The 27,355-nt window shown below is 42.4% G+C and overlaps 1 protein-coding gene across 2 annotated transcripts in view; it reads right to left on the bottom strand.

Moving 5' to 3' along the window:
- OXSR1 (oxidative stress responsive kinase 1) overlaps nucleotides 1-27,355 on the bottom strand; it is an 87,392-nt gene that overhangs the window by 25,078 nt on the left and 34,959 nt on the right. For both annotated transcript variants that reach the window (XM_050971075.1, XM_009085778.4), the window contains exons 4-5: nucleotides 22,908-23,049; nucleotides 8,734-8,789 (exon numbers count right to left, since the gene is read on the bottom strand). In XM_050971075.1, the coding sequence (XP_050827032.1) occupies nucleotides 8,734-8,789; nucleotides 22,908-23,049 (198 nt within the window). The remainder of the gene's footprint in view (nucleotides 1-8,733; nucleotides 8,790-22,907; nucleotides 23,050-27,355) is intronic.

The following is a 27,355-nucleotide window of genomic DNA, read 5'->3' as shown; positions in this document are numbered from 1 at the left end:
CTGCCAGCCAGAGCTGTATTTACATTTGCATACACACATAACTGCACTGACCCTCAAGCACCATCCTGTAACATCCACAGCAATCAAGCTGGGTGCAGAAAAAGTCCCTTGAAAGCATTTAACTGTTCTAACTGAGGTATCAGCCCTTTATTCTGGATTTTTTATTACCAGAACATGTTTTATTTTATAATCCTCCATGGCTGAAATGCTCAGTGCTTTAACAGGACCTCAGACTGGTTCCTGATGATACTGAACGTGCCACAAACCAGCCTGAGCCTCCCAGGGAAGCATCACAGACACTGATTCACACCCTGCACAGCATCACCCCACCTGAAACACCTTTCACAAATGAGGATGCTCATGGATACCCTTTGTGCTCACTGGTAATTGCATTTATTGCAAAAAACCCATTCTTTTATTTGAAAACTATGCTGTAACCTCATATTTTATGCAATTAAGAATGGCATGGAAAACAGAATCTGTTACCAGCAGCAGCATACAGGGATAGAATAAAATATGTTTGTTCAGAGAAGAGCATTATCAAAGATCTGGCAACCAAGTCATTCAAGAGAGGATGGCACTTTGTTTGGAGAAAAAATAAAAACAAAAATCAAGTGACAGAGAAACTGTTAACACAGAACTGTTCCAAATCACCCTATTTATGTAGTGCTGAATTACAGGCCTGCAGTGGGCCTATAACTCAATATATAACTCAATTCCCCCTAATTTATCCACACACACACACTTTTATTTTTAAACACAGTACAAACAATCAAAATCTCAGATGCCATTTTTGAGATTGATGACAGACTTGGAGGGCGTATCTCTTAAATTCCAGGGCTAGTTAACATAAAACCAGAACGTTATTGATCACAACTGCTTTGAAAAGTCTTAAAACTCTGTTGACAATGCAAAATGTAAAAACCTTTGCCTCTGTGGCCAGAGGTGCCAGAGTTACTCCATGGCTTAAGGATGTTAAATTGGAGAATAAAGTGCAATATAAGATCCCTCCTTACAACATTTAAGTCATGGTATCCATATGAGGATTGTCCCAAGTTCTTTCTGCATCACACCAGCAGTGCAGTGAGTCACTTCTCATTAGAATTTCAGTATTTGAGAAACACCTCTGAAGTTATCACTCAGAAGATGCTGAAAGCTTCCAGCTCACTTCAGGAGAGACTTCCAGGAGAGGAACCTAGTGCCCACTGAAGTACTAGACATAGGTAACTGCAAGGTGACATTAAATAAAGCTGCATAGAAATCACAGGGCTAAAATAAGCACTAACAAAAGCCTATCATTAGGATTCAGCTCTTCCAGATGTGCTGACCTGTTTTTTTCCTGTTCCCAAAGGCATTTTGGCTTCCTGCTATGCTTGGAGTTTTAGCACTCCTAGATGGATCAGCATCCCCATCAGTACTGCAATCTGACTCTTCTGGAAACCCACTTTTTGCAAAAGTGATTTTTGCTTTGAGATCTTCCATGTGAGTATTTACCATTTTTGCTTTTCTCAGAAACTGCAGGAGCTCCCTAAAAGATTCAGAGTAAAGTTGCCTTTCACTGCTCATTACAGGAAGTCTCCCAAGATCTATTGTTCTAAATACAAGAGCAATCAGAAGTTCTTTTAAATAAGATAATACTAACAGAAACTTGTCCAAGTGCCATCAGCATTTTATTGTGATGTGCTGTATTTGAACTTGCACATATTATCTTACCTCAAGTTTCCATGCAGTCATTTTGAGGGGAAAGGAAATGCCATTCAAAGCAAAAGCATTCCAGCAGTAAAAACACAAGTCCTTCACACAGTATTCACCACATCTCACATCAAACCCGGGTTTATAAATTCCAGATGGAAATCAGGCCCTTACATCTGCCATCTGAAGAAAGCTTAAATAGAATTAAACTTTATTTCATTACATGGTTGATTTATTTAATGTTTTCCCAATTAATTTCCCTCATTTCCAGTGGGCTAAAACAGGCTCAAACAGTCTGTTCTACTCCCCTGTAAGGAATGACTTTGGGACCATCTTCTCAAATGTCATCTTACTAACTTTATCCAAGCCCCAGCTATTCAGATAAGAATGTGCCTGCTCTCAGGAAATATCTGGAAAGCAATAAAACACAACTCCAACCACAATTTCAGGTTAAATTCCTTCTTCTGAGCAGTTGGGACCATCTGTGTCTCAGTCTCTCTGCCCCCAAAAAGGTTAAAACAGAACTAGGTTATTGCAAATGAATTGAACTCCAGAAAATGGGGAAATCCATGAAATTCAGGATAGCTCTAAAATGTGTACACATTTGTACTCTTCCTTGGCAGCTCGTGGTTTACATTGGCTCACTACAGTGATAACTGGCAAGGACTGAATCACCAGAGACAGGGAGGAATTGGAAACGCTTGGAGCTGGCTTGCAATACCAGTAACCACCACTGCTGGGGATCCAACGACTGTCAGATATCCCAAAGGAGCCCAAAAACTGCAGACTTCTAGCAATCTGACAGCAAATTACAGTCTCCAGGGTGTCTGGATGGAAGTGGTGGAACTTTTTTTTTTTTTTCCATTTTTCTGAAGCAATGTAGAAAAGGTTCATCTGTTGGAGCTGTTTCAGTAATTTAAACCAAAGATTGCTAAAAAAAAAAATACCCATAAAGATTTATATTTCCAGACTTGCATATCACAGCAAAACCAAGCCAGGATGGGAATTCAATCCTGCTGATGCAGGCTCTGCAGAAAATATGGCCAATTTTGTCTATTCCAGCAGAAACGTGTTGCAAACCACATATCCTACAGGACACTCTACAGTGGCAATGATGTTGCAGAGTAGTGTTTGAAAAAGCAGGCCATGAGGCAACGATTCCTGGTACTATGGTATCCAAATTGTCAAACTTAAAAACTACTCTGGCCACTCAGGAAATGTAGAAGTTGAAAAAGTAGACCCAGTACAAACAACTCAGCAACATAAGAATGCTGTGGCAGGACCACATCACAACAGGCACCACTGCAGGTGTGTCTCTCAGGAAGACAAATTTCTACCATATTCTAGATTGTTTCATCCAAATCTAGAAGTCAGCTGCTAAAAATAATCTCTCCTTGGCCCTCTCATATTTTAACATTACCTTAATCCTAAAAAAGCCCAAGAACCTGCTACTCCATGCAGCTACCTACTAGGTACATAGAAGGGAAAGAAATGAAGAATGTGCACTAAGAGCCAGGACTAAAACCTGCTGATATCAGAGGGGCTCCTACAGAGTTTGGTGCAATTCAACAGGGGCAGAAAAACAGAATAATTCAATCTTGACTTCAAAATCACTTGAGTTGTCTTTAAACAAAAAGCATTTCAGAAGACAGCACTAGATGTTATTTTCACTGGTCACCTTCCTTCTTGTTCAGTTGCTCACCATCAGAAAATATCTGCAGTTGTAATTAGTGCTTTCCTGCAAACCTTAGAGCTTTTAGAGCACTGAAGATGAATGAACCTGGCAGCAAGAAGAGGAAGGCAGTGATAAACAGCAATTTTGCGCTGAGAACGCAGCAGGTGGTAGGACACCAGATAAAAGGAAGATTAGCGGAGAAGGAGAATCAAAGGCTTCTTTCCTTTTAAAGTCTAGATTGATGCACTGTGGTATTGGATCTGTAAATGCACACTTGTCCTCCTGCTTCACAAAGTAACTTCAGGATGACAAATCCCAGGCTGGGTGGCGCCACCCCCTGCCCTCGGAGACGTTCACAAGTAGTTTCAACAATCTAACAGTGCAACATCTCTTCAGGAAACATAGATAGTACCAGTGACACAAAGAAGAAGTTATTTCACAACTCTCTACAGCAGGAGAGGCCCTAGAAGTCTCCTCCAATCATAGAGAAAAATAGTTTTGGACCTTTTTGTGAAAGGCAGAAGAGCCTCCAAGGTGTTCATGATCTAACACAGGCTCCTCAAGCGAACCCTGCAATCAACACTCCCCTCTCAAGTTAGATTTGTGCCTTGCCCCTTGTTCAGGCAATTTAATCTCCCAAAGTTAGAGATTCCTAAGGGAAAGTGGGGAATGACACTGCCTGCATCATAGCTCTATGTTTATGTAGAATGCTATTTTAGTGCCATGAATTAAGAGCAGTCAGGAACACAGTGAACCGGTGACAAGCTGGCATGGATTTGTGGAAAGTTACACAAATTCAGTTACACAAGTTTTGCCTGGCCTTAACTATCCCCGTTTTATAAATAGATAAAGAGAGAGGGGTTAGGCAATTTGCCCAGGATCAATTAGCAAGTCCTGAACAACTTAGTGAAATCTCAATCTACTTCAACTGCTTGGCAACACAGCCTGCCCAGGCCACAGCTGACACTGTGGGCACCTCTCAGGAGTGCGCATTGGGAATTCTCTGGTTTTAAATCCTGAAGAGATCATATTATTGTCTCCAGAACCAAAAAATTCCACACATGGAGGGATGCGTGCCTCTCAGCCTTCAGCAGACACTTGTATCATCACATTCAATCTCAAAGGGGTGGGTGGCAGCATTATTTAATATCCCAGTTGATAAAATCAGGGGAAAACAAAGATATAGTCTGAATTCAGCCTCGGTAGGATGCCCACACCATGCCATGGCTGAAGCGTGGCTCATACTGAGCAAGTCTCATGCATCCTGGGAGAGTTTCTCCTCAACCTCTCCCATCCCTTCCCAGTCTGTCAAGATGTTCACTTCATTTCACAGTAATTTATAGCTCCTGCATAATTAAATAAACTGACAAATGCAAAGCCTTGCTTACTGTGAGAAGCCATCTCCTGGTTTATGCATCAATACTGATGCCGATGCAGTTTTATGTTGACAGAGTGGTTTTTATCTGTGCACTTTTAGACTCCTGGGAGTTGATAAATGCCAGAGTAAAGAGGTTTTATGCTCTGATTAAAAGAAATGAAGTAATTGCCATGGAGAGGCTGGAACACAAAAGAACGTGGCTATCTCCATTTACATTGCAACCACTGTCAGCACAGCCCAGAACAATGGTATCTGGGAAAGAGTCCTGCTCTCTCCAGAAGGCAGATTAATCCAGTGTGAAGGAGAACACCTCAAACTGAGAAAGTGACACTGTGAATTGTAACAGGCTCCAAAAACTTGGTGCCAAGCCACAAGCCCAAGTGCCCTTGGGGAAAAAAAAAAGAAATGTTAAGATAGAAGCAAACTGCCTCACTTTAGGTCTCGCTGGTCAGCTGGATCTGTCAAAGGCAATTTTCTCCTTGGGTCAGTGGATGCACTTTTTGAAAGCCAAAGGAGCGACACAGTTAAAAATAGAGTCATGAGTAAAAATAAGACTTGGGGAGGAGTTTCAAGCTGGGAATTTGTGCAAGCCATTAGAGGAATTTTTAGAATTCCCACTTTCAGCAGATGTCCCCGAGCTCACAGATCTCTCCATCTCTTTACCTGCAGCAACCTCAACTTAAGCGCTCCCACAGTGGCCTTCCCCATATGCACAAACACCAACTCAGGGTTACAAACAGAACCTGAGAAATGTCTGACACACCTTCATCAAGTTGCTTTTTCTCTTCAGCCTTAACAGAATTGCACAGCCCAAAATTCACAAAAGAGGCTTTAATTTTCACTGGTTGAACTGTGTAATAGTGCAGCAAAATTACTGCCATGAATTCCACACACTGAAAGTTTCAGGCAGTTAAATTCACTGACACGTTGTGGAGGTACAGTCCTGCAGTGAGGTTTCCACCACTCAATCTCAAATGCACCTTTGCTTTTTTTCCCCCCCTCAAAGGATTTCCAGATTGAGACGTACATTCTTCATTTACATTTGAGAATTACATTTCATCAGGGACAAGGAACAGGAACTGTGTCAAGCAGGAGGAAATGCACAGGAACACAAGGTCACAAAGGCCAAAGATTGAATAAGACCTTCTTAACAACTGTTCACAGGCAGTTTGGATAGAGGAGTGGCAGAAGGGAAGGAGTCATTATGAAAGAATGGAAGTCTTTCTTCCCTGCTACATTATTTAAATTTTTCATGTATACCAAACCAGCTCCTTGCAGGGAGGTGCCCCATTCACTCCAACCCTCAGGCGACATTCCACAGCTGATCAATCTTTTGGTTTTTATCTCGTGGTGTAACTTTCCAGAGAAACTTAAGAGCGTTTGTTTCATGGGAATGAAGTGATGTCATCCAGCCCATAACTGAAGCACTCAACAATCAACAGAATTATTCATAATATGCATTAATATTATTGTCAAAGGCAAGTGCTTTGATCTTGCTGAAACAAATCTCGTTTTATTGGGATTGGTTTGCTTCCAGCATGTTTTCCTCCTCAAAAAAAATTCCCCAGAAATTCTGCTACTTCATACTGGGTCAGGAGGCAAGGAAGCTTAAGTGTCAGAAATTCCCACAGAAACAAAATCTCATGTTATGACCAGGTCAGGCTCTTCTCTATTATTCATTCATTTATTTTCATTTCTTTCAAGTCATCAGCTGCCTCCACAGAAACTGAAGTGCTTCCTCCCATTGCAGTGAACCCTCTGACCTTGGTTTAGTGGCCCTGCTGTGGCTGATGAAAGGTGGCAGGGTTGGTCCTCCTGCATGTTCAAAGAAAGAATTTGCAAAGAGAGACCTTTGCACATCTCCAAGTGCTGCTTTCACAGGATATGCAAAGAGATGAATTTCATCATTTAGGTGCAACATTTAAACATTTAAAGTCTAGGGAACATGTACAATCACAGACAAAATAAATCCTCTGAAATGCACAGAGCTAAGACCAGTCAACCTTAAATCTATTTATCAACTGAAAATTGCTCAGCAGAAAAAATACACGAATACCTATTGCTAGTGAGCCTTAATACAAAAAAGGCAAGCCCTGACAGCCTTGTGGAAGAGAAACACAAGCAGCTCTCTCTAGGCTGGCAGAAACATTTAGAGTTACAGCTTTTTGCAGCCCCTCCCAAAACAGCATCAAAAGCTTGTGCAATTACAAATCAAACATATCTCGGTCCTATCACGGAAAAAATGAAGAATTTCACTGCATAAAGTCTGCTCCTTTGAGCATTTTGGAAGCCACTCCCTACCTTCCATCAGCTGCCACATAACTAAATTATTTACACCTCATTAGAAATGTAACAGCAGGCATTAAGGGCACCAGGAGACTTAAAAAAGAAAATAAGGACACTTCAGGTTTTTAAACAGAAATAGGTCTTATGCCCTGTAAAGGGCTTATTGTCCCCTGCAGAGCGGAGAGCTACCAAGAAAAAACTGCATTGCAACATGTTCTGCTTCCTGGTGGAAAATCTACACCTTTCATTCCAACATGCAAAGCCAAGCATAGATATTTCAAAAGAATAAACAATGCTACATGCACTTCTCCCTCACACAACCGTCACTGCCTTGTCCCTAAACTCTCACCACACTGGCCTGACCACTGCTGGGACTCCACCAGCAGGACAGGGCACTAAAGAAGAGACCTTGTCAGACACAGATATGGCTCTTCCCAATTAAATATGGGATTGAAAATGTTACACATGTACAGGGATATTTGCCAAGCTGGCAGGAGGGGACAGAGTTCTGCTCCCCAGCTAGAGGTGGCACTAGGACTGGAAAGGCACTACAGGATCCATGGGAAGAACACAGTACTGAGGAAAGGAGAATCGGAGAAAAATTGTACTCAGGATAGGAAAACAGCACACTGGGAAGAGAAGGAAAAACAAGTATCACAGGTTCTAAATGTACTCTCCAAAAATCTTGGCTTACTTAATAGTCTGTAATAATAATAATAATCAAATACACAGAATAGTTTGGGTTGGAAGGGACCTTTAACGGTCATCTTGTCCAACTCCCTGCCATGGGCAGGGACACCTTCAATCACAACCGGTTGCTCAGAGCCCCATTCAATTTTGAATGTTTCAGGGATGAGGCATAATTCTTGATTTCTGAACAGAAGAGTGAAGTCTGTAGGAACATGTATGAAATAAAATATCAGGAGAGGATCAGGGGGCAAAACACTCCACACAGTACCCTTTTCCACATGCTCTATACCCACCCAGGACTGTTTCCAGCACAGCTCTGTTGCTGCAGCTCATGTCAGCAGTGACTGCAGCAGACCTCTCCAGGCACATCTGTATGAACTAAAGCAACTGTCTGAACAGTTTTGCTTTGCATGACTGCTCCCAAGACTTCCAGCTCACCCCAGTTTGGGCTGGGCCAGGGCAGCCACTTAAACACCCTCTCTGCCATCCAGCTCAACTGAAGCAGAGCAGGGAGCATCCACAGGAGCAGTTTGACCAGCTGATCTTTCCTTAAATGACTTTTACCATCAGATATGCCCATTTCCTTCTGATGGATCTGTCCGCCCTTCGCCAGAGACCTGTGGAAAACCACCTCAAACGTCAATGATAAATCAATGAGGTCTGTGCACTCCACTTCCAAGCCTACAAACTTGCTGATGTAAAAATCTGACTAGCTTATGCCAAGAACTTTATCTGATCTATTGATTCTGAGGACTTCACAATCAAATGATTTATATCTGCTGATTGTCATTATTCCAAGTAATAGTATTTTAAGATATCAAGATGTAATAAACTCTGGGTTGGCTTTTTGTTTTGGTTTGTGGTGTGTTTATCGTTAGGTTTTTTGTTTGTTTTATGAACTGTGTGGCTTTTTGAAGCAAACATTTTTATGCAGGCTTCTCCTTGATCAGTAACTATTTCCTTGGATATGCAGTTATGCCTACAGTTTACTCAAAGCTACCAGGGAAGTTACCTGCAATTTGCACTGAGCCATCTTCTCCAAGAAGAATATTTCCTGCTTTCACATCCCTGCAGAAAGATAAAGCAACAATAAGTGGAAGTCATTAAATCTTTACTTCAATTTACAAAATACACTAAAAGGTTATTAGTTCTTATACTTTGTTTCTTATATTAGTATTTCTTGCCTCAAATAATGCAGAAATAAGGACTTAGTTGTAACTTCAGTAGACAGGCACTAAGTAGCATTCATATGATTTATATTTTAAGTACTACACACAGAGAAGACAAAACTTTGCAGAAGGTACCCTTAAAAGTGCAAGGAAAGTGGTTTGTCCCAGGTTCTTAGAGTTAGCTAAAAAGTTGAAAAGTGAACCTAGCACTGGTCAGATACTCATGTACCCCTTTAGGGGGAGAGACTTCAAGAGACAGTGAGTTGATCTGGTTCTCACCCAGCCCCACATCTCACTGCCCTCCAGCCCGGCAGAAGTTCTTGTGCTTCCTTAGGAAATCAGTTTAGCCCCATACACTGGTGAAAATTCAGAAAGCAGAAGAATGTTGTTTGCTTCTGGCTTAATAAGCCTGGTCAGTGAAAAAAAAGTCTCCCTGTTATCTTTTTTTTTTTTCTTTTAATGAATACACAAGAACATCCAGCATGTGCTATGAATGTTCTGTACTTTCCTCTTTCTAGCCAAAAGCTCTGGTTTTCAGGTTAACAGCAACACTTCTCCATTCTTGAGGGGAACACTGCTTTCACTGCAAACACTTTGAAGTTTTCCACTTTATTTTCACAGGCTGCTCCACATGCCAAGCCAAGAGAAGCACTTCATAGCTGACACCCCTGTTCATCAGCACTGGCTGCTAAGTTTGCACTGCCCAGGAACCCACGTGGAACAGGAGCAAAAAGAGGAAAACAACCCCAAAACAAGCAGACTTTCCCTCCACTGCCTTTGGCAACTATCCCAAATCCTTTCACATACAGAAAGAAGTCCAAAGCTATTTTTTTCTCTTCTCCCTAGTGCATCATGAGAACAGAACTGGTGCAATGGCCTGGCCAAAGAGCCCCAGTCAGGCCCTGGAAATCTCCTCTTTCCTGGCTTTGCTATTCTGAAGAGGAGGCTGGGCCACTGCCAGTCACAGGCCAGGATAATTTTAAACACATCCTCTCCAGCACTAGCATTTTTCAGACTCTTCCCAATATTCAGTCTAGGACAGTAGCATGGCAAGGCTTTTCCCCAGCACACAGCAGAAAAAAAACCTGTCCATAAGACAGTCCCACTAAAGATGAACAGCAAACTGCAGTTGACAGCACATTTAGCCTTCAAACTCGTATTTCAAGTCATGCCAAATGTACACCTCTTGCTAGCAATGCCTATCCTGGAGCCTAACTCCAGTTTGAAGCACAGGTATGAGAACAAGTACAGGAAAAATTCTTATTTGCTTTAATAATGAAGATGTGTCACAACTTCAGAGTTTCATATCGATCTGATAGTCTGAAGAAGCTGACTTTCCCTTCCAGAAGCATGATTTTCTGCTTTTTTCTTCCTGAAACCAGCACCTGGTAGCCATTGCAGACAACATAGCATCAGTGGATGCTCTTAAATACATTAAGAACCTGAAGGGATTAAATGCAGAATTAAGCAGGTGGCTACACTACCCCCCTTAGCATCCATTGGCCAAATCCAATATAATTGGTGCTGTTGAGCTAATTGCCACAAGAGATACAAACCTGACTGAGCCCTGCACTCCCACAAACTGCTCATGGTCCATAAAAAGGAGGAATGGAAAAGCTCCCTGCCAATATTTAGGTAGAAGATGCCTTTGGGATGCAGCCCCAGGAGCACACAGAGCCACAAGAGCACAGCACCAAAGCCTGCTGTGTCCTAGGTGAGGAGCTGGCTCACAGGGTGTGAAATGTGCCTGGCACAGGCACAGCCACCTCCAGGAATCCCCCTGCACACCAGCACTAATTCAGAGAGAACACAGGGTGTTCAGGAAACTCTCCAATCCTACTGGAAATGTTTACTCACAGCTGATTCTCCTATGATAGCCAGGATGCACGAGGCTCTGCCAGTTCCAGGTCATGGGGAAAGGAATAGGATGCATGAGGTTGTCTGTTGAAGTTATTAATTCTCTTACTGGAGTAAGAGTAATTTCCTCTTCCATCTGTACTCCAAGGCAGCCCAGGATGCTGTAGCATTTCCCCAGCAAGCTGGGCCATGCAGTACTGTGCAGCCTTTCCAAACTTCCTCTCTGGCAGAGCTGCACATGTGGCTAACCAAGCCCCCACAACAGACCACACTCAGCATTAAGGAAGTGCCAGAGAAGATTTTAAGGAAAACTAAGGATGATGTCTCAACTATCACACACTTCACAACCCAAAACAACTCAGGCAGGTTTCACTGGCGTGGCATCAGCAGCCAGAAACCAGCAGACATTTCCTATCACCAAAGCATCCCACCACAGCAGATAAACTGGACAGAATTAGAGAGCAAGAAGTAGCAAAACAGGCGTTCAGATTGAATCCCACAGAAAAAATGAACCCAAGGATTCCAGGCCCTTAACCCCCTCAAATCAAGAGGCTTGCTTTCTTTTTAAAGTCAGTAAACATGATGCTTAAAGCTGGTTCAAGAAATTAAAACAAGTCATGGCCACAGTATGAAATCCAGGAGGCCAAAACAGCCACTGCCTAATATCCAAGTCAAACTACAAAATTACATCACCACTTCATGTGGCACTTCCTCACAGTGACCAGCCCTCTGCAAAGGCCATCACTCACCCCAGCCTGGCACACTCCACCCCAGAGCAGCAAAAATGATGGGGCAGCAAGATGTCTGGGGAGTCACTGTTTCCATTGAGGAGTCACTGTTCCATAGAAGCAATTTCTAGCTTTTCCATCCCTACCCCAGTGTAACAGCAGTGCAACACCATCAGGTGAACACAGAGCAGCCTTAACATTGGGTGAGCACTCACCCCTTCCTTTTAGCACACACTGGTTCAGTAGCAGCATCTTTGAAGCTGGTTCTCCTCTAAAATCATATTTAAAATTAAGTGCATTTGAAGCAATGGGGCAGGGGAAAGATTATCAGCGCTTTCCTGTTTATTTTCATCAGGAGATGCTCATAAACTTGTGAGCTGAATGGCGAGAAGTTCGTTACTCCAGGATATAGTTATTGCCAAGTGTAACAATTTGAAGGCACTACTCATTAATGTGGTAATGACCATATCCTGGGCTGATACACTGGGAATAAATTGTGTGCCTCTGGCATAATTGCTAGAGTAGAAACAGGAAGCAGCTTTAGCATAAACAATAATTATATCACATTTTAAATGAAGTTACAGAAGGTTAGAGTAAACTTTCTTGTCAATAGCTTAACAAATGTTACAATACTTCTGGACACTCCTGCTCCACAGCTATCATCTTCCTCTCTTCTAAAGCCTTCAAGAGCCTTTCCACAAAATAAGGACTGTGTTTTTATTTACCTTGTACTTCACAACCAGAGTGGGAAGAGAGGCTTGGACTCGCTCCAGTGCAGAGCTGGATTCTCCACATCAGCCTTGAAAGGTTTCACAGCAGGGCAGAAACCCTTCTTCATCTGCATTCCAAACTGGTTTAGCTTCCCAGTTTGACCAGACAAGAGTTACATCACATCAATGCCTCCAGGATGGGGCTGGGCCCCAGGCATGAGGTGCTGTATGAACAAATCTCATCCCAACAACAAAATTACAGCCAAGCTCCAGCTACAGGAGATTTGGAAGCACAGGAAGACAATGAGATGATGCTCCCCACTTTTAAGTGTTCCCACACTCCCCTCAATTAATTTTCATTGGGGCACAGGGAAATGACATGAACTGTATCCTGGTGGCTTGTTCCCATGATAGAGTCCTTCAAATCTGCTAAATGATCAGATCCAGATTCATCTGTAGCCCTCAATCCTCAGCCTAACCCCATAGTGCAACCACAGCTACTGCAACCACAATAGAAGGGACCTGAGCAAAGAGTGTCACCCCAGGAGCTCTGCAGCCCAGCAGTGAGAAGAAAACTGTCACAGGAGAGGGGAAACAGATAAGCCCTGTTTACTCTGCCTCTACTTCCAACCTGCTGGCATGTGCCTTTAGAACACAAAGCTGGCTGTAAGCACAGCCGTGAGTCATTTGCCCATTAGATGCAATTTACATCAACTGCAACAATAAATTTTCATGGACTGAACTCTATAGTGCATAATTTGGCACGAGAAAGGAATGGTTGGTCCTGCCAAGTTTCATTTATAAAAAGAGAAGGTGCAAGATGCAACAATTACTATTTTCTTTTAATGGTAATGAATAACTCAAAATATTTATGTTGAATGCAACCAATTGCTGGAGTTGACATTGTTCTGAGTAATTGGTAAAATACTTCCAGGACAATATCTCTACATACAGTTAAATATGAGGCAATCTGTGACATTTTACACCAAATGAGTGTTATTGCCCCTCCACCATCAAACATTCCTCTCCCTTCCATAACATGCTGTTACCTATGTCACCTCTTCCCTTTGCCTTACAAGCCAAGATATAAAAAGCTGGTGACAGGCAAGAGCTTTACCATTTAGAGCTGCAAAATGTAAACTAGGCTTGCAGCATGCAGGCAGATCAGTATTTTTACCCCCTCAAATGTCAGCACGTTCAGTACAGCATAGAAGAAGGCATTCAAGGCAATTGTATTGGAAGTGCTATACATGAGCATGTCCCTGCTCCTGCTCAGCAAAGCTGTGTGCACTAACATTTTCATGCCACAGCGTTGAACCTAAAGTCCCAAACTCTTGGGTGACTTGCAATTACTGCCTGTTACAGTGCTGTACTGAACTGCAGAGCCACACTCTGAAACATCTCCCAGAGCTTGAAGGTTTTCCAACGGCAGAGAGCTGGCAGAGCAGCTTCCATACTCCCTGCTGAGCCCAGCATAAGAGGAGGGAAGAGAGGGCCAAGTCCACAGCTTGCTTCATCCCTGCTCATCCACAGCCCTCTCAGCAGGTCCTCGTGGCCACTGGCAGCCGGGCCCAGCGGCAGCAGCCAGGCTGCCATAAATTTCAGCAGGGGACCAGCCCAGTGACATGCTTTATTGCCCAGGATCAGGCAAGCACAGCAACTGCTGCTTCCCTCTTCTCTGAGCTGCTCTGTCAGCTGCTGGGCTGTGGTAAAAGACCACGGCCTCCGCACAGGAGCTGAGCCAGCAGCACAAGGCAACTCATAATTAACTCCAAAACTCAAAACAGTGGAAGCATTTTTGAAGCTACACCTTCATGGGGGCTACATAGGTGGGAATAATTAAAGGCTTTTGAATTATCATTTTAACGGCTGGAGAAACTTAGATGAATAATCCAATGTTACCAGGAACTTTAAAATCATTTTTCTTTTTAAGCAGTCTGAAGCAAAGCTCTGAAAGGCAGAAGTGACTGACAGACTGTGGCTTTGCAAACAGAGCCATGTGAAGACAAAGCCCACTGGAATGGACTGTCAGCTTCCATCACAGAGAGCTTTAAGAGTACAGCAAGTACTTGTTTTCTCCCTACCCTACCCAGAAGACCCAGGCAGATCACTCTGAGCACACTGAAGACCTCTTGGGAGAGATAACTCCATCCTGTCGCCTGGCACAGGCAAATAGAAACCACAGCAAGGGCTGCATGAGAAATTAATCCCCCATTACACTTGTAAAAACATAAAATATCTATCAGAGGCTCCACAATGCACTTACTAGGTACAACCCCCCTCGATTTTTTGACCCCCAGTGCTGCAGAAGTGGACTGCTACTTTAAGTAGAGGGTTTGGGGCCCAAGAAACCGTGACTCAAATTGGATTTCTTTTAGGTCAAGTCACTCTGGCAGCTCAGACAAGGGACGACTCACTAAAGCAAGCTGCAGGAGATCTGCCTGAAATTCACTGTCATCTTGGTTGTCTGAATAGCTCCAGGGTCTGGGAAGATGCTGAGGCAGTACAGAGAGAGTTGCAGACCTTGGGCTAACTTGGTGCAAGCCTCTATTATGAAATGAGACAGGCAGCAGTGTGTCACATCCCTCACTGTGTCCCTGTCTGTCACCCAGCTGCCATTATCACAGAGTCTGCAATTTTCCTTTATCACAGCAAATTATGTCCAGCTCACACTTCTCATTCCTGTGCCAGCTTTGTCTCTGATGGTTTGGTGCTCTCATTAATTCCTTGTCTTCCCACGTGGTTCAAGCCTAACAGAGGATTAAAGGGAGGTGTGGTTCAAGGACAGATCCTGCCTGCCTTGGACTCCACCTCCCTTCCATGGCTAAGCCTCCAGTCCAGCAGCAGGGCTCAAGTAACCTAAAGTGCACATCAATGTGGGGCAAGTTGCTCCAGCTAAGTCCAAACCCTTAAAAAATAGTTTCAGACATATCATCTCCTTCAGCCAGAAAACAGTGCTACAAGCACTTGACCTAGGCCTGCCTCCCAACATGGAGATGATCTAACCATACCAAAACTCACAGCACCACTTCTTCCTTCTGCAAATGAGGCCTTTGCTTCACACATTTGCCCCAAAGCATATCACTGCTGTGACAGCAGCTCATGGCAAGGAGGATTTGCCAAAAAACCCATGCTTCTAGCAACCTTCAGCAACTTCATACACCACTTTTAAAGTTTCCCCTACTCTGTCAGAACTTCAGGTTTTTTCTCTTGTATAAGGAAAGGACTCTGCCCAGCAGGCTTTAAAATCAAGCTTTCATACATTGAACAGCAGCTAAAAATGTAACAGGATTGTTTCCACAAATGCATTTATTCAGCCTGTCCATTTCCTGATCCTACTTCCTAAGGACTGCAGTGGGGACAAGGCACAAAGACCTTTTAACACCTGCTGCATGAAAAGCAGCCGTGTGAGCTGTGGAGTCACAAGGTCTCTCCCTAACCCTGGAGGCCCAGATATTTTTGGGACACCCTGCCTTAGTCACTGGTAACAGAGGGAAACTGTCAAGTTTGGTCATATTGGTGGTCATATTTCAGTATTTCATGTCAAATTCTTTCATGTGGAAGGAGATGGGTTTGCTTCACGTGGCAACACCAGTGACACCACCATGCTGCAGTATCTCCTGTATATCAGAATATGTTCCTAATGTGTTCAGAAATAGGAATTTCCAAAAATTTATCATGTGTACATCACCCCAGTTTGAGTACAAGCTGCATCAGGTAGCAGAAGGACCAGGAATGTCAGTGATTCACACAGCTCCCTGCCATGATGGAAAGATGAAAGCATTCTGGCAAATACACAACCAATCTGGATCAAATTAGGCCACCAAAAAATTAACATAGGGGAGCTGAAAAAGACCTCAATTTCCCAAAGGCAGTCAGCATCCTGTTCTGGAGAAGCAGTGAGTCTATCTCTATACACACAAGGTCCAAGGCATTCCCCATGCAGCCAAGAGCTGTCCCCATCTACAAAGCCATCCACAGCTCCTGCTCAGCCATGTCTGCAACGTGACACAACAGGAGGAAGGCAAGACAGCCAGGGCTCACAAGAAACCTGCCAAAAAGACTTCCTTCTCCAAAATCTGTAAGGTGACAGTTTTAAGCATGACCAGCATAGGAAGAAAGTCCTCTATTTCATCCAGTTATCCCCATAAAATAGAGAAAGCAGTTATAAAATCAGGTATCTGTACAATGGAAACAAGTCCTCACTGCACTCCCAATCTCACTTGGTGATGCTTTCCAGGCTGCCATGAAGGGATAGATTTCTCTGTGGCAGTTCTTTGTTTGTTGTCCTAAATGTGTGTGGATTTTGCCTGACTTTTGTTTTTGAAAGTATTCACTTTTTAATATCAAAGTTTTATTAGAACTCCACAAGGCAAGATATAATTCAATCTAGTAAATATAAAAAAAACAATTTTGATGCAGCCTTGCAAAATTTTCTAGTGTGTTTAATGTGTTACCACACAAATTTAGCAAGTGGCCCTTTTCTCCTGCTTTAGCATAAGACATGAATGAAAAGACTGCAGTAGTCTGAATAAATGTTTAAAGCACCTCTACATATGCAGCTTTTAGGATCTACGAAGACCAGAAATTCTGGTGCATCAAACCAGGGAACAATTACCAAAGTTGTCTTTTTGAAGTGAGTTCTACTCATGTCATGTATCATCACAGCAGAACAGATGAACAAGACAATTTAAACAATTACTTTGCTGCTGGAGAGATGCTGCAAGAGCCTGTATTGGGTGACCTAGTCTCAGCAATCTACACCAGACACAGGCAGTGACATGAGAAAGATGTCACAAACAGTGTTGCGCACCTGTGAATGGCATTGGGTTTCTTCAGAGTAAAAGCTAAGAGTCTGTTACATTTTCATTTGATACATTTAATGCAGCAGACAGTGAATGATTATCCTCCCTGGAAACACATCAAAATCAAATACTCCTGACAAATTGAGAATTGCTAGAAACCACCATTACTTGAGTGTACAACTCAGTCATGGATCACTGACCAAAACCTGTCACTGCTGTAGAACCTTTAGGAGATCACCCAACCTCTATTACCCCACTCTTAATCATATTTTTCCTGCTTCTCATCTCCATGTAGCAAAGCAAAGAGAAAAACCTAAAAACTCCTCTCCCTTTTATAAAAGGCCAGAGTTGTTCTACCAAACAGTTGGGTTTTCCTTTGGACTAACCCAAAGCTACTTTGAGTAACTTCAGGTCACCCAGTGAGAAAATTTAGAGGAAGCTCCTGGGAGTGAGGGAAATGACAGGGGGACAAATACCTGACTGCAGCAGCCACACCTTCAGGCATCACCCTGGAGCCCACCTGCACCACTGTACTGCAGGGAGTTCCCAAGAGTTGGGGCATCATCTGGAGCTGCTGCAGGGCCCCCAGCACCCCTGTGATTTCTGCAGCAATGATATTTTACCATCAGAGGTTGAAATCCCAGGTTTTTTAGACTTCAGAGAAAAGACTGTCTTTATTCACTTTGAGGAGAAGTGTCTCCACAGGAGTTATTGTTTCTGGCTGTCTGCAGATTTGGGATTACATCTGGTTTATATTATCTCTCCGCAACCACAGGGAAGTTTCTTTTTTTTAAACAATGGATTTCTGGATGATGCAGTGGAAGAAACAGCCACCAGGAAAGCATGCTGGTTTGCCAAACCACCACAATACACCCCAGTCTGACTGTACAGAGACAGGGTTCAGTGGTCCTTGGGCCCTTGACACTGCACAGCAAGGTGTTTATTTGGGGAACAAACCACCCAGTTCAATCTAGAGCAGCCTCTTTTCCTCCTTCCTACCAAGACACATGAGATAATATTTCTGTTCTTCTGGCTTCTGAGTTATTTACAAATTAAACCTCCAGAATTTCTTTTAACTACCAGCTCTGAAGTTAATTTCTACCCATTCCATACTATAAGAGAGAAGAGACAAAAGTACACCTCTCTGAATAAAAAATTGCACTGCTAAGCAATAGCCAACTTTCAAATTACTGACGTCCTGACTGAAAAACAAACTGGCAAGTAGAGGTGGAAAGGCTCTGCATCCTGTTATCCATTCCTCAATACTCCCCTACTAAAGTTCACTTCTAAAACACATTCCCCAAAGCAAGATCACAGCACTGCAGAGAGGAGGGCTTGACGTTCTCCCACAGTATTCCTACAGAAACATGAACGTACACTATTTCAGAGGCATACTGGAATCCAGTTTAACCACAATACCTGCCAGCACAGCTATCAATGCATTAATCAGCTACATGAAAATTAAACTTGAATCCTGTAGGACAGCCAAGTTCTGCCGAAATACATCCATTAGCTCCTTCATCTTAAATCAAAAACTTGCAACTGGAGGTGAGCTCCTGCAAAAATCCCACATGCAAGTATTGGTGATGTGCATGTGCAGATAGACAGATGCCCATTTTTCAGAAGTTATTTACTCTTAGTTGGGTAAAGAGGCAAAGAATTAAACTTTGATTCCCTTTCAAAATCATGCTAAGATTCCCCCACCCCCCCAAAAAAAAGAACTTATCTGGCATAAAAGCACAGCAAGAATATTGTTTTCAGGGTCTCTTCAAAGCCACATTCAAACAGCTGTCCCAGCACCCTGCTGCTCACATTCTGGTTTTGAAAAGACACCAAAAACACCCCAAACATATTTTGTGTGGCAGCACAGGCTGATCTAATTCAGCATATAAAACATGTTGCTGCTCCTCTCACTCTGTGAGAAGTAGAGCAGCAAACAAACTAATAGCTGGATTATGCCATGCCAATAGTTCAAGTGCATGCAACTCTAAACCACTTCCCAGGCTTTTTTTTTTTTTTGTTTTTACAAAAAACCAGGACAGTATCACATTTATTGTGCTGCAATAGGAGAATCTGGTTATATTTAAGCAGTGTATTATTTCACCTGGACTAACTAAAATATTCAGTTACACAACAGCTAATCATGAACACAAGATAAGCTCAGAGATAAAAATAGGGAGAAAGACAGAGAGACCTTGTAACAGTTAATCAGCATGATTCATTTGTCAGCCTGCCATACGCAGCACCACCTGAAAAAAAAGCCTTGAAGTTCCCTCCAATAAATCTTTTCAAGCAATAAAACCTCTTGGGTTGGTTTTGCTTTAGTTTTATTTCTAAGTCATTCATCAAACTCCTGCTAATCCCCAAACACACAGAGGAATCGGAGTCTAAATGGGGAAGAGGTACAACATACCCTGAGTGTCACCCAGCCCAGATTAGCCTGGCAACGACCCCTGACAGCACTGTCAGTCTTGTTTGACTGCCATAAAGAAATGTGCCCGAGCAGATTCCTGCAGGACAGCTTCACCCAGGGCTTCCGAGTGTGGCCCTCTGTCCCCAGTGCTCTGGCTGCTGCCCAGGCACTTAACTCACTGAACATGAGCCGGATCACTGGGATTTCAAATCCTCCTTGGGATCACTGTGCTATGCAGGAAACCACAACAGGGACAGTAGCAGCTGGCACGGGAGAGGGGACAGGGACAGGGCAGTGAAGGCAGGGAGCTGCCAACTCCCAGATAAGGCTGGCACTGGTGATTTTGGAGGAAGATGGGGACCATTTGTAATCAATTGTTACTGTGGTCTAGAGTGTTCATGAAAATAAAACTGATTTTGTCTTCTCCTTTGTCTTTGCCATAAGGCCTCAGACACTTCCCATCAGCCCTTGCAAGATGAAAGCAAAAAACCATCACTTTGGGCAATGTGGGAGACTTCAGCATTTATTCCTGAACAATGGCGTCTATTCAAGTTTCAGACTTGCTCTGGCGGTTAATTAGGAAAGTAAACAAGAAAAAATTACAATTTAAGCCTTCAGTAGATATTTGGCTTTCTAATCTCCTCTAGAGAATACTGACAAACTCCTCTCCTGTCCAAAGCAGGGATTTGCACTTCCACACCAAGACAACTCCCCAAACCTTAATTGGAAATGGCATTAAGTTCAAGGCAGGCATAGGCAGAGCAAGAATCAGCAGCAGCAAAATTTCATTAAGTCAATTTTTCACGTGTTAACTTCATTTACCCATTTAAGATTATGCATAATTTAGAAGTATTGAGCAGCTCCACTGACAGAAATATGCTCTCTGATCTCACTGGTGATTTACAGCCCCACTTCTGGTCTACAATGCCCACAAAATTACATTTGGGACCCAACATTCATCGTTTGGGCTGTGCCACTGGCCTGCCTGTCCAACTGCGGATGTGCTAATTGCAGTCATTCTCTCATACTGTGTCTCTAATTTTATCAAGTCATTTTCTCCAAGGCGTAATATAAGCAGAGTTTGGAGATTTAGTGTAACCAGCTGAACATTTTTTCTGCTGGATGGCTACTTGCTTTGGGCTGGCTGTTCCAGGTCTTAACTAAAGCCCTTCAATTTTGACCCTTCACAGCTGATCCTACTCTGGCCTAAAGTTCACCCTAAGTACAGCTGCCCCACACTACAGATAGAATATTTGCAGTTCAGCCATCACTTGACGTGCTTTCCTTTAGAGCCAGATACTTTAAGCTGACCCAGGGGACCAAAGTTCAGTTATTTTAAACACTTCCTCTGAGAGCATCTCAGGCATGGCTGCAAGATTTCCACCTGCCTTTCCCATCAGGCATGACCAGTATTATGACCCCTAGCATTAAGCAAAATGAGAAAACCATATAGATATTCCTACAGCTGAGGAAAGGTCCCAGCTGCACTACAACTTTAAACTGTGTTTTCCTCAGCAGCACACACACATCTGGATAAAATGGAACACAGCATGATGAACTCCATTAAGGAAACACGTTTCATCCCTCAAAGGCTTGTCAGCTTGCCTTCTGCCAACAGCCCAAACAGCTTTGTATCACAGGTAGGAAACCACACAACTTTCCTTCTGTATCCCACTTCTCCAAATTTCCCAGACCACTGTGCCCAGCACAATGAGATAATCCAAATAAATGAGATAATCCAAATCATTTTTCTATGATAAAATATTACACAATTACACATGCAAAGGGGTTGATGCATAACCACAACCTTAAGCTGCAGCAATGACACAGCTCTGATTTCTTTGCTGAAGTTTGTACAAAATGCTTCGATGAACAGGATGAGAATGGTCACAGCAGGTTTGATCCAGTTCACTTCCAAATGATTCAATATGAATCATATTTTGTTTAGACCAGCAGTTTGAATTTTGTGAGCATGGTATTTTTGCTGAATGCAGTAAAAAAAACCCCCACACCACACACATAAATTTATTATCTCTAATCTTTACCACATTTACTAGTTTTACTTTTCCATTCCAGCCAGCCAAATGGAGAACCACCTCTCTGCAATACAGGAAACATTATGCAGTATCTTCCAAGAAACTGAGATTTCACAGGTTTCTGCTGCTTTAACATATATATTTCAATTTCACTAGACCAGAAGATAACTAAATCAGCCAAGCAAACCTACTGCAGGCCACAGATGAACACAGCTCTATCAATTACTTATGGCTGAGTGAAAATTTACTACCATGTAATTGGCTAGTAAGTTGGTTTATTACTTTACTCTAAATACCCAGAGCTGCCTCAAGTCTTATCTCAAAAAAAAAAAAGTTAAGCAACAAACAATCAGCTATGAAATCAAAACTTTCTCCAATGAAGATAATGATTCTTGTTAAATCAGAATTTTAGTTGAGACTGGAAAATGAAATTTGAGACTTCTTTCAGGGAGAAGAATTCCACCTGAATAATTTCCATCTGTTTCTTTCCTTTTAATCTAAAATAACCTACAAAAGACGGTCAGTTTGATTGAAACTATGAATATGTCTTGTATTTTCTAATTTAAATAACATTTTGGCAAAAAAACTACCTCTTCTTGTGCAGCTATAAGAGGACAGAAACTTACTCCAGCACAGCAGCAGCAATGCTTATAATGGCATTGTACTAGAGGAGAGCCAAGCTCACTAAATTCCCAAGAGAGTAGAGGCTGTTCCAGTAGCAGTGGCTGGGATTGTGTATATTACCCACAAGCAGTATATTCTATTTTCAGCACATATTTAGGATTGCAAATCTCAGTCTTTTTAACAGAGAACAGACCAGCATCTTCTACTGAACTACACCACACCTTGACACCAGGAGAGAGGAAAATGTGATTTCAAAACACATCCAGACAAACACCAGCATAGAAACCCATGAATTTCAGTGATCTGTCAAATCACAGGCCATTAGTTAACTGGGTTTTGCCTACAGAAGTTTTTCCATTATTTTTATTTCCTTTTTTTTTTTTAATATAAAATTTCTCAAATTCAAATTTCATTATGTTGATCTTGCAGTTAACCTCAAAAAAAAAAAAAAAAACAAACAAAAAAACAGAGCTGGAAGGACTTTTTATTAAATTGCTCAACTATGCCTACACAGTGCTCTTGGTAATTTGTAGCTCTGCAAGAAACAAAGCCAGTGGAAGTTTTCCAGCTTTCCATCAACTACACTTTGCAGCTGAATGTTGACATTTAGAAAGAGATTCCCTACATTAGAACTTTCAACACCCCAAAATTTACCCAAATTTGGCTTAGTCATTGACTATAGACATAGTATATAGAATACAAACATTTGAATTCTGCATTTTAATAAAGCTCCTACCTTTACTTTCCTCTCTTTATGCCCTCAGCAAGTTATGAGATGAGACTCTGTGCTCAGCAACTCTGTTTCAATAACATTTTATGACAAAGTGAGAAAAACATAAAATACCTGTGGATTTGCCCATTTTTATGCAGGTAGTCCAGTCCCTCCAGCACCTCCTTAAGGATTGTGGCTATACAGGCTTCATCCAGGACACCAGTCTTGTGTTCTCCTTTGGCCACAATGTGCTTGATAATATCCAAAACAGAGCCTAGAGAAGAGTTAAGCATCTTAGTTTAAACTAGAAGAACTGATTCACAGTTAAGTGTAATTTATCGTTGTTTAATATACAAGAAATTCACTGATGGTGGTCAGGATCAGTGTCAGAAGATGAAGCTTTTGCTGCAGGAAAGCAGAGACAACAATGCACCCCTGGGGGCAGAGCCTCAAGGGGGGCTGTAAAACCCCTGTGAACACAAGTAACTAACTGAGAAGTTATTTGAACAAGCCAAAGTGTAAAATGTACACACACATGACACTTGGAAGGTTTTTAAGTAGATACTGATGCTACAGCTGGCTTAGTGCTGAGTACTGGAGAAGCTGAAGGGGGAAATGGAAAAAGCAGGGGGCTGCCAGGACTCAAGGTGAAGGCAACAAGCTTGATAAAATTAGGCACTCATTTTCAGCTCCTACAAATTCTGTGCAGAGGAACATCAGGAAAAATCTCATCTGTTAAGGGCTGGTACAACCCTAACAGCAAAAAAAAAAGTGGAAATCATCAAATGAGAAGAAATGAGACAGAGTTCTGACAATAAGTCCCCTCTTCACTGTGTACAATACTGGAATAGCTTAGATCCTTCCCTAGAAGCATGTTTAGTCTCTCTCCCATGCATGGTGTGAATTACATCATCTTCCATGACAAACCAGGCTTTAGAGAGCAAACCACTTCTTCAAACTGCACCCAGGAATAAACGGAACCAGTGACTCGCACCAGGCCTCTTGTGCAAGGCCCTACTTTCCATAGACACTGCCTACTGCCCTCTTTGTATTTGCATCTGGACTGAAGATACTTCTCAGAACTTTTTATTGCTCCAGCATGGGCTGGCTAAGCCTCTTTTCCAAAGCCTGTGCCATTTAGCCCCTTCAAACTTGTGTTTCTATGGTTTAATGGCTGGATAGGGACTAGTAGGGTTTTTACAAAGCAATGTCAGCAGTACTGGGAAGTTCCTAAAGAATGAGAAAAGCAGGCACAACTGGAGAGCACAAATTGCAGCTTTGTTTGTCTTTGAACAGGAAACTTACAGGGCAAGAACATCCCAGTACTAACTCAGCTAGTTTAGAGAAGCTGGGCTCAGTTTTAGAAAAGTTTAGAGAAGTTAATTCTTCTTACAATCAAAAGTAAGTAAGAGAAAATTATTTTTGGATTTAAGAACAGAAACTCTCATGAATTTGGCCCATGCAAGAATTAGAAGTTTCACCTTGTAAATTCCTGAAGCAAGTGAAAAATACAAAAGAGGTTTTTAGTTTGATTTTCTTCTCACCAGGTTCAAGAAGACCAAAACCCCTTCCTCTTTAATATTCATTTTATCAACTATCCCAATTTAATTTCTAGGCCAAAATCAGTTGATTTTGGCCTAGAAATTAAAACTGATCTGCAAATCAGTTTTCACTTAAAAGAGTAGTTTCCTTTTGGACTCTCCTACAAAAGCAGAAGCTGCAAGGTTCGAATACAAATACCATGTGGAAAAGCTCATTTTGCACAATTCAAACTGCACAGGAAACAATTACATGGGTGCACAGTGTCCCTTGGTTGGTGCAAAGCAGAATATGCTGAGCTCATCCAAAAGCTAGCTGCAGAGCTACTATTTCTCACTTTCCATCTTCACTGGCCCACTGGCACCAGCTTCACCTGGACACCAATACATGCAGGAAACCCAGTGGAAATAAATTTTGAGATAAATTTGTTGCCCTGAACAGCACTTTCAGCTTGCTCTTACCAAAAAATCTTTGTTTAGTTCAAGATATTTGCAGATGATACAATCTTAACACAGAAGACTCAAACAAAAATAGAAAAAGAACCCAGAGGAAAAAAAAAAAAAAAACAGAAATGAAGTTACATAACATTGCCCCAACATTTTATGCAAGAATACTCAGTGTTCAGCCTTCCTTCACCCCACCCAAGCAGAGAAACACACTCATGTTTGGTGAATTTTGACATGGGTCTTACCCAAAGGTTCCACCCAGACATAATTCAGGTTGTTTTGACATATGTTGGACTACCTGCATCCGTGCAAGAATATCTTTACTGAAGAGAGCTAAGATTTCAGATATTGGAGATGGACCCCTCCACTGAAATCTCACCTTTATGTCCTGAGAAAAGCATCTTCTGTTGGGTGTCATAAGGACTCACCTGGCCGTCAGCCTATCATGTTTTCACATTTAAAGAGTACATGCTAACAAACTTTGAGGCTTCTTATTCTGGACAAGAATTTCTGTGACATGAAAAATATCCCACCAAAGAAGCCTCTCCACATCCGCTGTTCAGGTTTTTCCTCTGAAATGTGCCTTAATCTGGAGAACAAACTGTCACTTGTTTTAGAAGTCCAGTGAAAATATGTGGTTCTTCACGTACTCGTTTTGTCCTCTTTCCACCCACGACTCCGTTAGCAGACTTGGTTCACAAACATTTCCCTTCTCCTGCAAAGGGCTCAGGGAACATGAGGAGGCAGATCATATGGTGCTCAAATTCATTTGGTCAAAAAATCCTCTATTTAGCCAAGTTAGAGGTTGTATTTAACCCTGAAAGGGGGGTGGAGGGTAGACAGACAAGAGGGCATGCACAGAGCCAGCCCTGGTTGTGAAAAGGCTGATTCACACCCAGGCTATATCTGCTCCCAGTCCTGCCTGACACTTTTTAAGCACATTTATTTTAAAACCACTTTCACATTGAGATGTTCATAGAAGTGGGGGAATTTGCCAGTCCCCTGCAGAAAGAAGAACAGCAAAAAGGGATCAGCAAAATGCTTGGATTGCTTCTCAGGAAACAGCTGAGAAGCATCCAAGAACCACCCTTCTGCTGGAAAAAGTGTTCTTAGGACCATCCCCCTTTGCCTGCTCAGGGTTTGCCCACTGGCACCACAGCACCATGAAACTGTGATTTTTCCAACTCACAAATCACTAAGTTTGGGAGTTGGCTCTGACTCACAACTCAACTGCAACTTCATTAAGCTCAGCACCAGGGAATACACAGAACAAAGCCAAGCTGCATTTCCCAGCACTGCTCCACACACTGTTCCAGCATTCTGGCTCAGGAAGCCTGGCATGGAGCAACAGAATAACCAAATCCCCAAAGAGAAGCCCACAGCCAAGGTAGGAGCTGCTTTGAAGGGAGAAGTCATGGGAATTTCACTGTCAGGGAAAACACCTCCTGCTAGAAGGCCAGGATTGGACTGCAGCATGAGGCTGATCAATTCCATGCAAAGTTGATGCCAGAGGTCTCAGTTAGTGTGTAGCACACTCACTAGGGGGTAAGACCTCCACTGTTTAGGATACAAATTCCCACACCAACTCCATTATACTGGACCAAGAGATGAGGAAAGGGGGAAATGACTTTTGCACAGTGGCCTGCTCCCAATCCAGCAATACCATAACTGCTAAAATTAACTGGAAAACTAATCCAGCTCAACTGGAACCAGGGTCTAAACCATACCAGAGGATGTGCTTAACAAACTGACCACACTGCTGGGAAATACCAGCATGACTGCTGAGACTGCCAGCTTCTGAGCCAGCCTCAAACCAGTTCAGGAGTAACTGGGGAAGAGAGAGCACATCCAAACACAGCTGGATCTCTGCTTAAATGCAGTTTCACTATGGATTTGTGCTCCACGTGCAAACTCCTCAATCTTACTTGAAGACAGAACCTAATGGCCAGAGGAGGAGGTTGACACTAGAAATGAGGTATCTTGCTCTGTATTAACAGTTACAAGATTTTCAAGGAGAAAACAAATCCACTACAGTGTCTCCAGTAAAGAAAAAAAAATATCTTTGACTCCTCCGTAAAATAAAACCTCTATTTTAGATAATGCTATGAAGCACTCTGGTGTGTATTATACATGGCATTATGTTTGATTTCAACAACTCCCTCATTATTTTTCTCATTAAAATTCTCAAGTAGCAAGTATAGACCCAAAGTACAGGAAGTTGAATCTTAAGTCAGAGAAAGATATAAAAAAGAAATGAAGTTTGGCTGAGGCTGACTAGAAAGCTCTTCCAAGCCCAGAAGGGCCACATACCAAGAAAAGACAAAACAAGACACAGAGAAAAGGGTCAGAACTGGAGTCTAACCTTAAATATAAATAATGCTGTCATTAACAAGGATGTTTAAAGAAAGCTGGTGATGAGCAACTGATCTCAAAGCCCAATAGAAAACAAAGGAAAGGAGACAACATTTAGTGATAGATATGGAAAAAATGCAGCTAAAACAAATTCCTGCCCATCAAATATACACTGTGCAGCAGATCAACAGGAAGCCTACAGAGATACTGTGCAATCTGATAAAGCATTTAGCATGACTTGTC

Source organism: Serinus canaria, chromosome 2 (assembly GCF_022539315.1).
Source record: "Serinus canaria isolate serCan28SL12 chromosome 2, serCan2020, whole genome shotgun sequence".
NCBI classification, from domain to species: Eukaryota; Metazoa; Chordata; class Aves; order Passeriformes; family Fringillidae; genus Serinus; species Serinus canaria.
The sequence above is the reverse complement of the archived record's forward strand: the minus strand, read 5'-3'. Positions and strand labels throughout refer to the sequence as shown.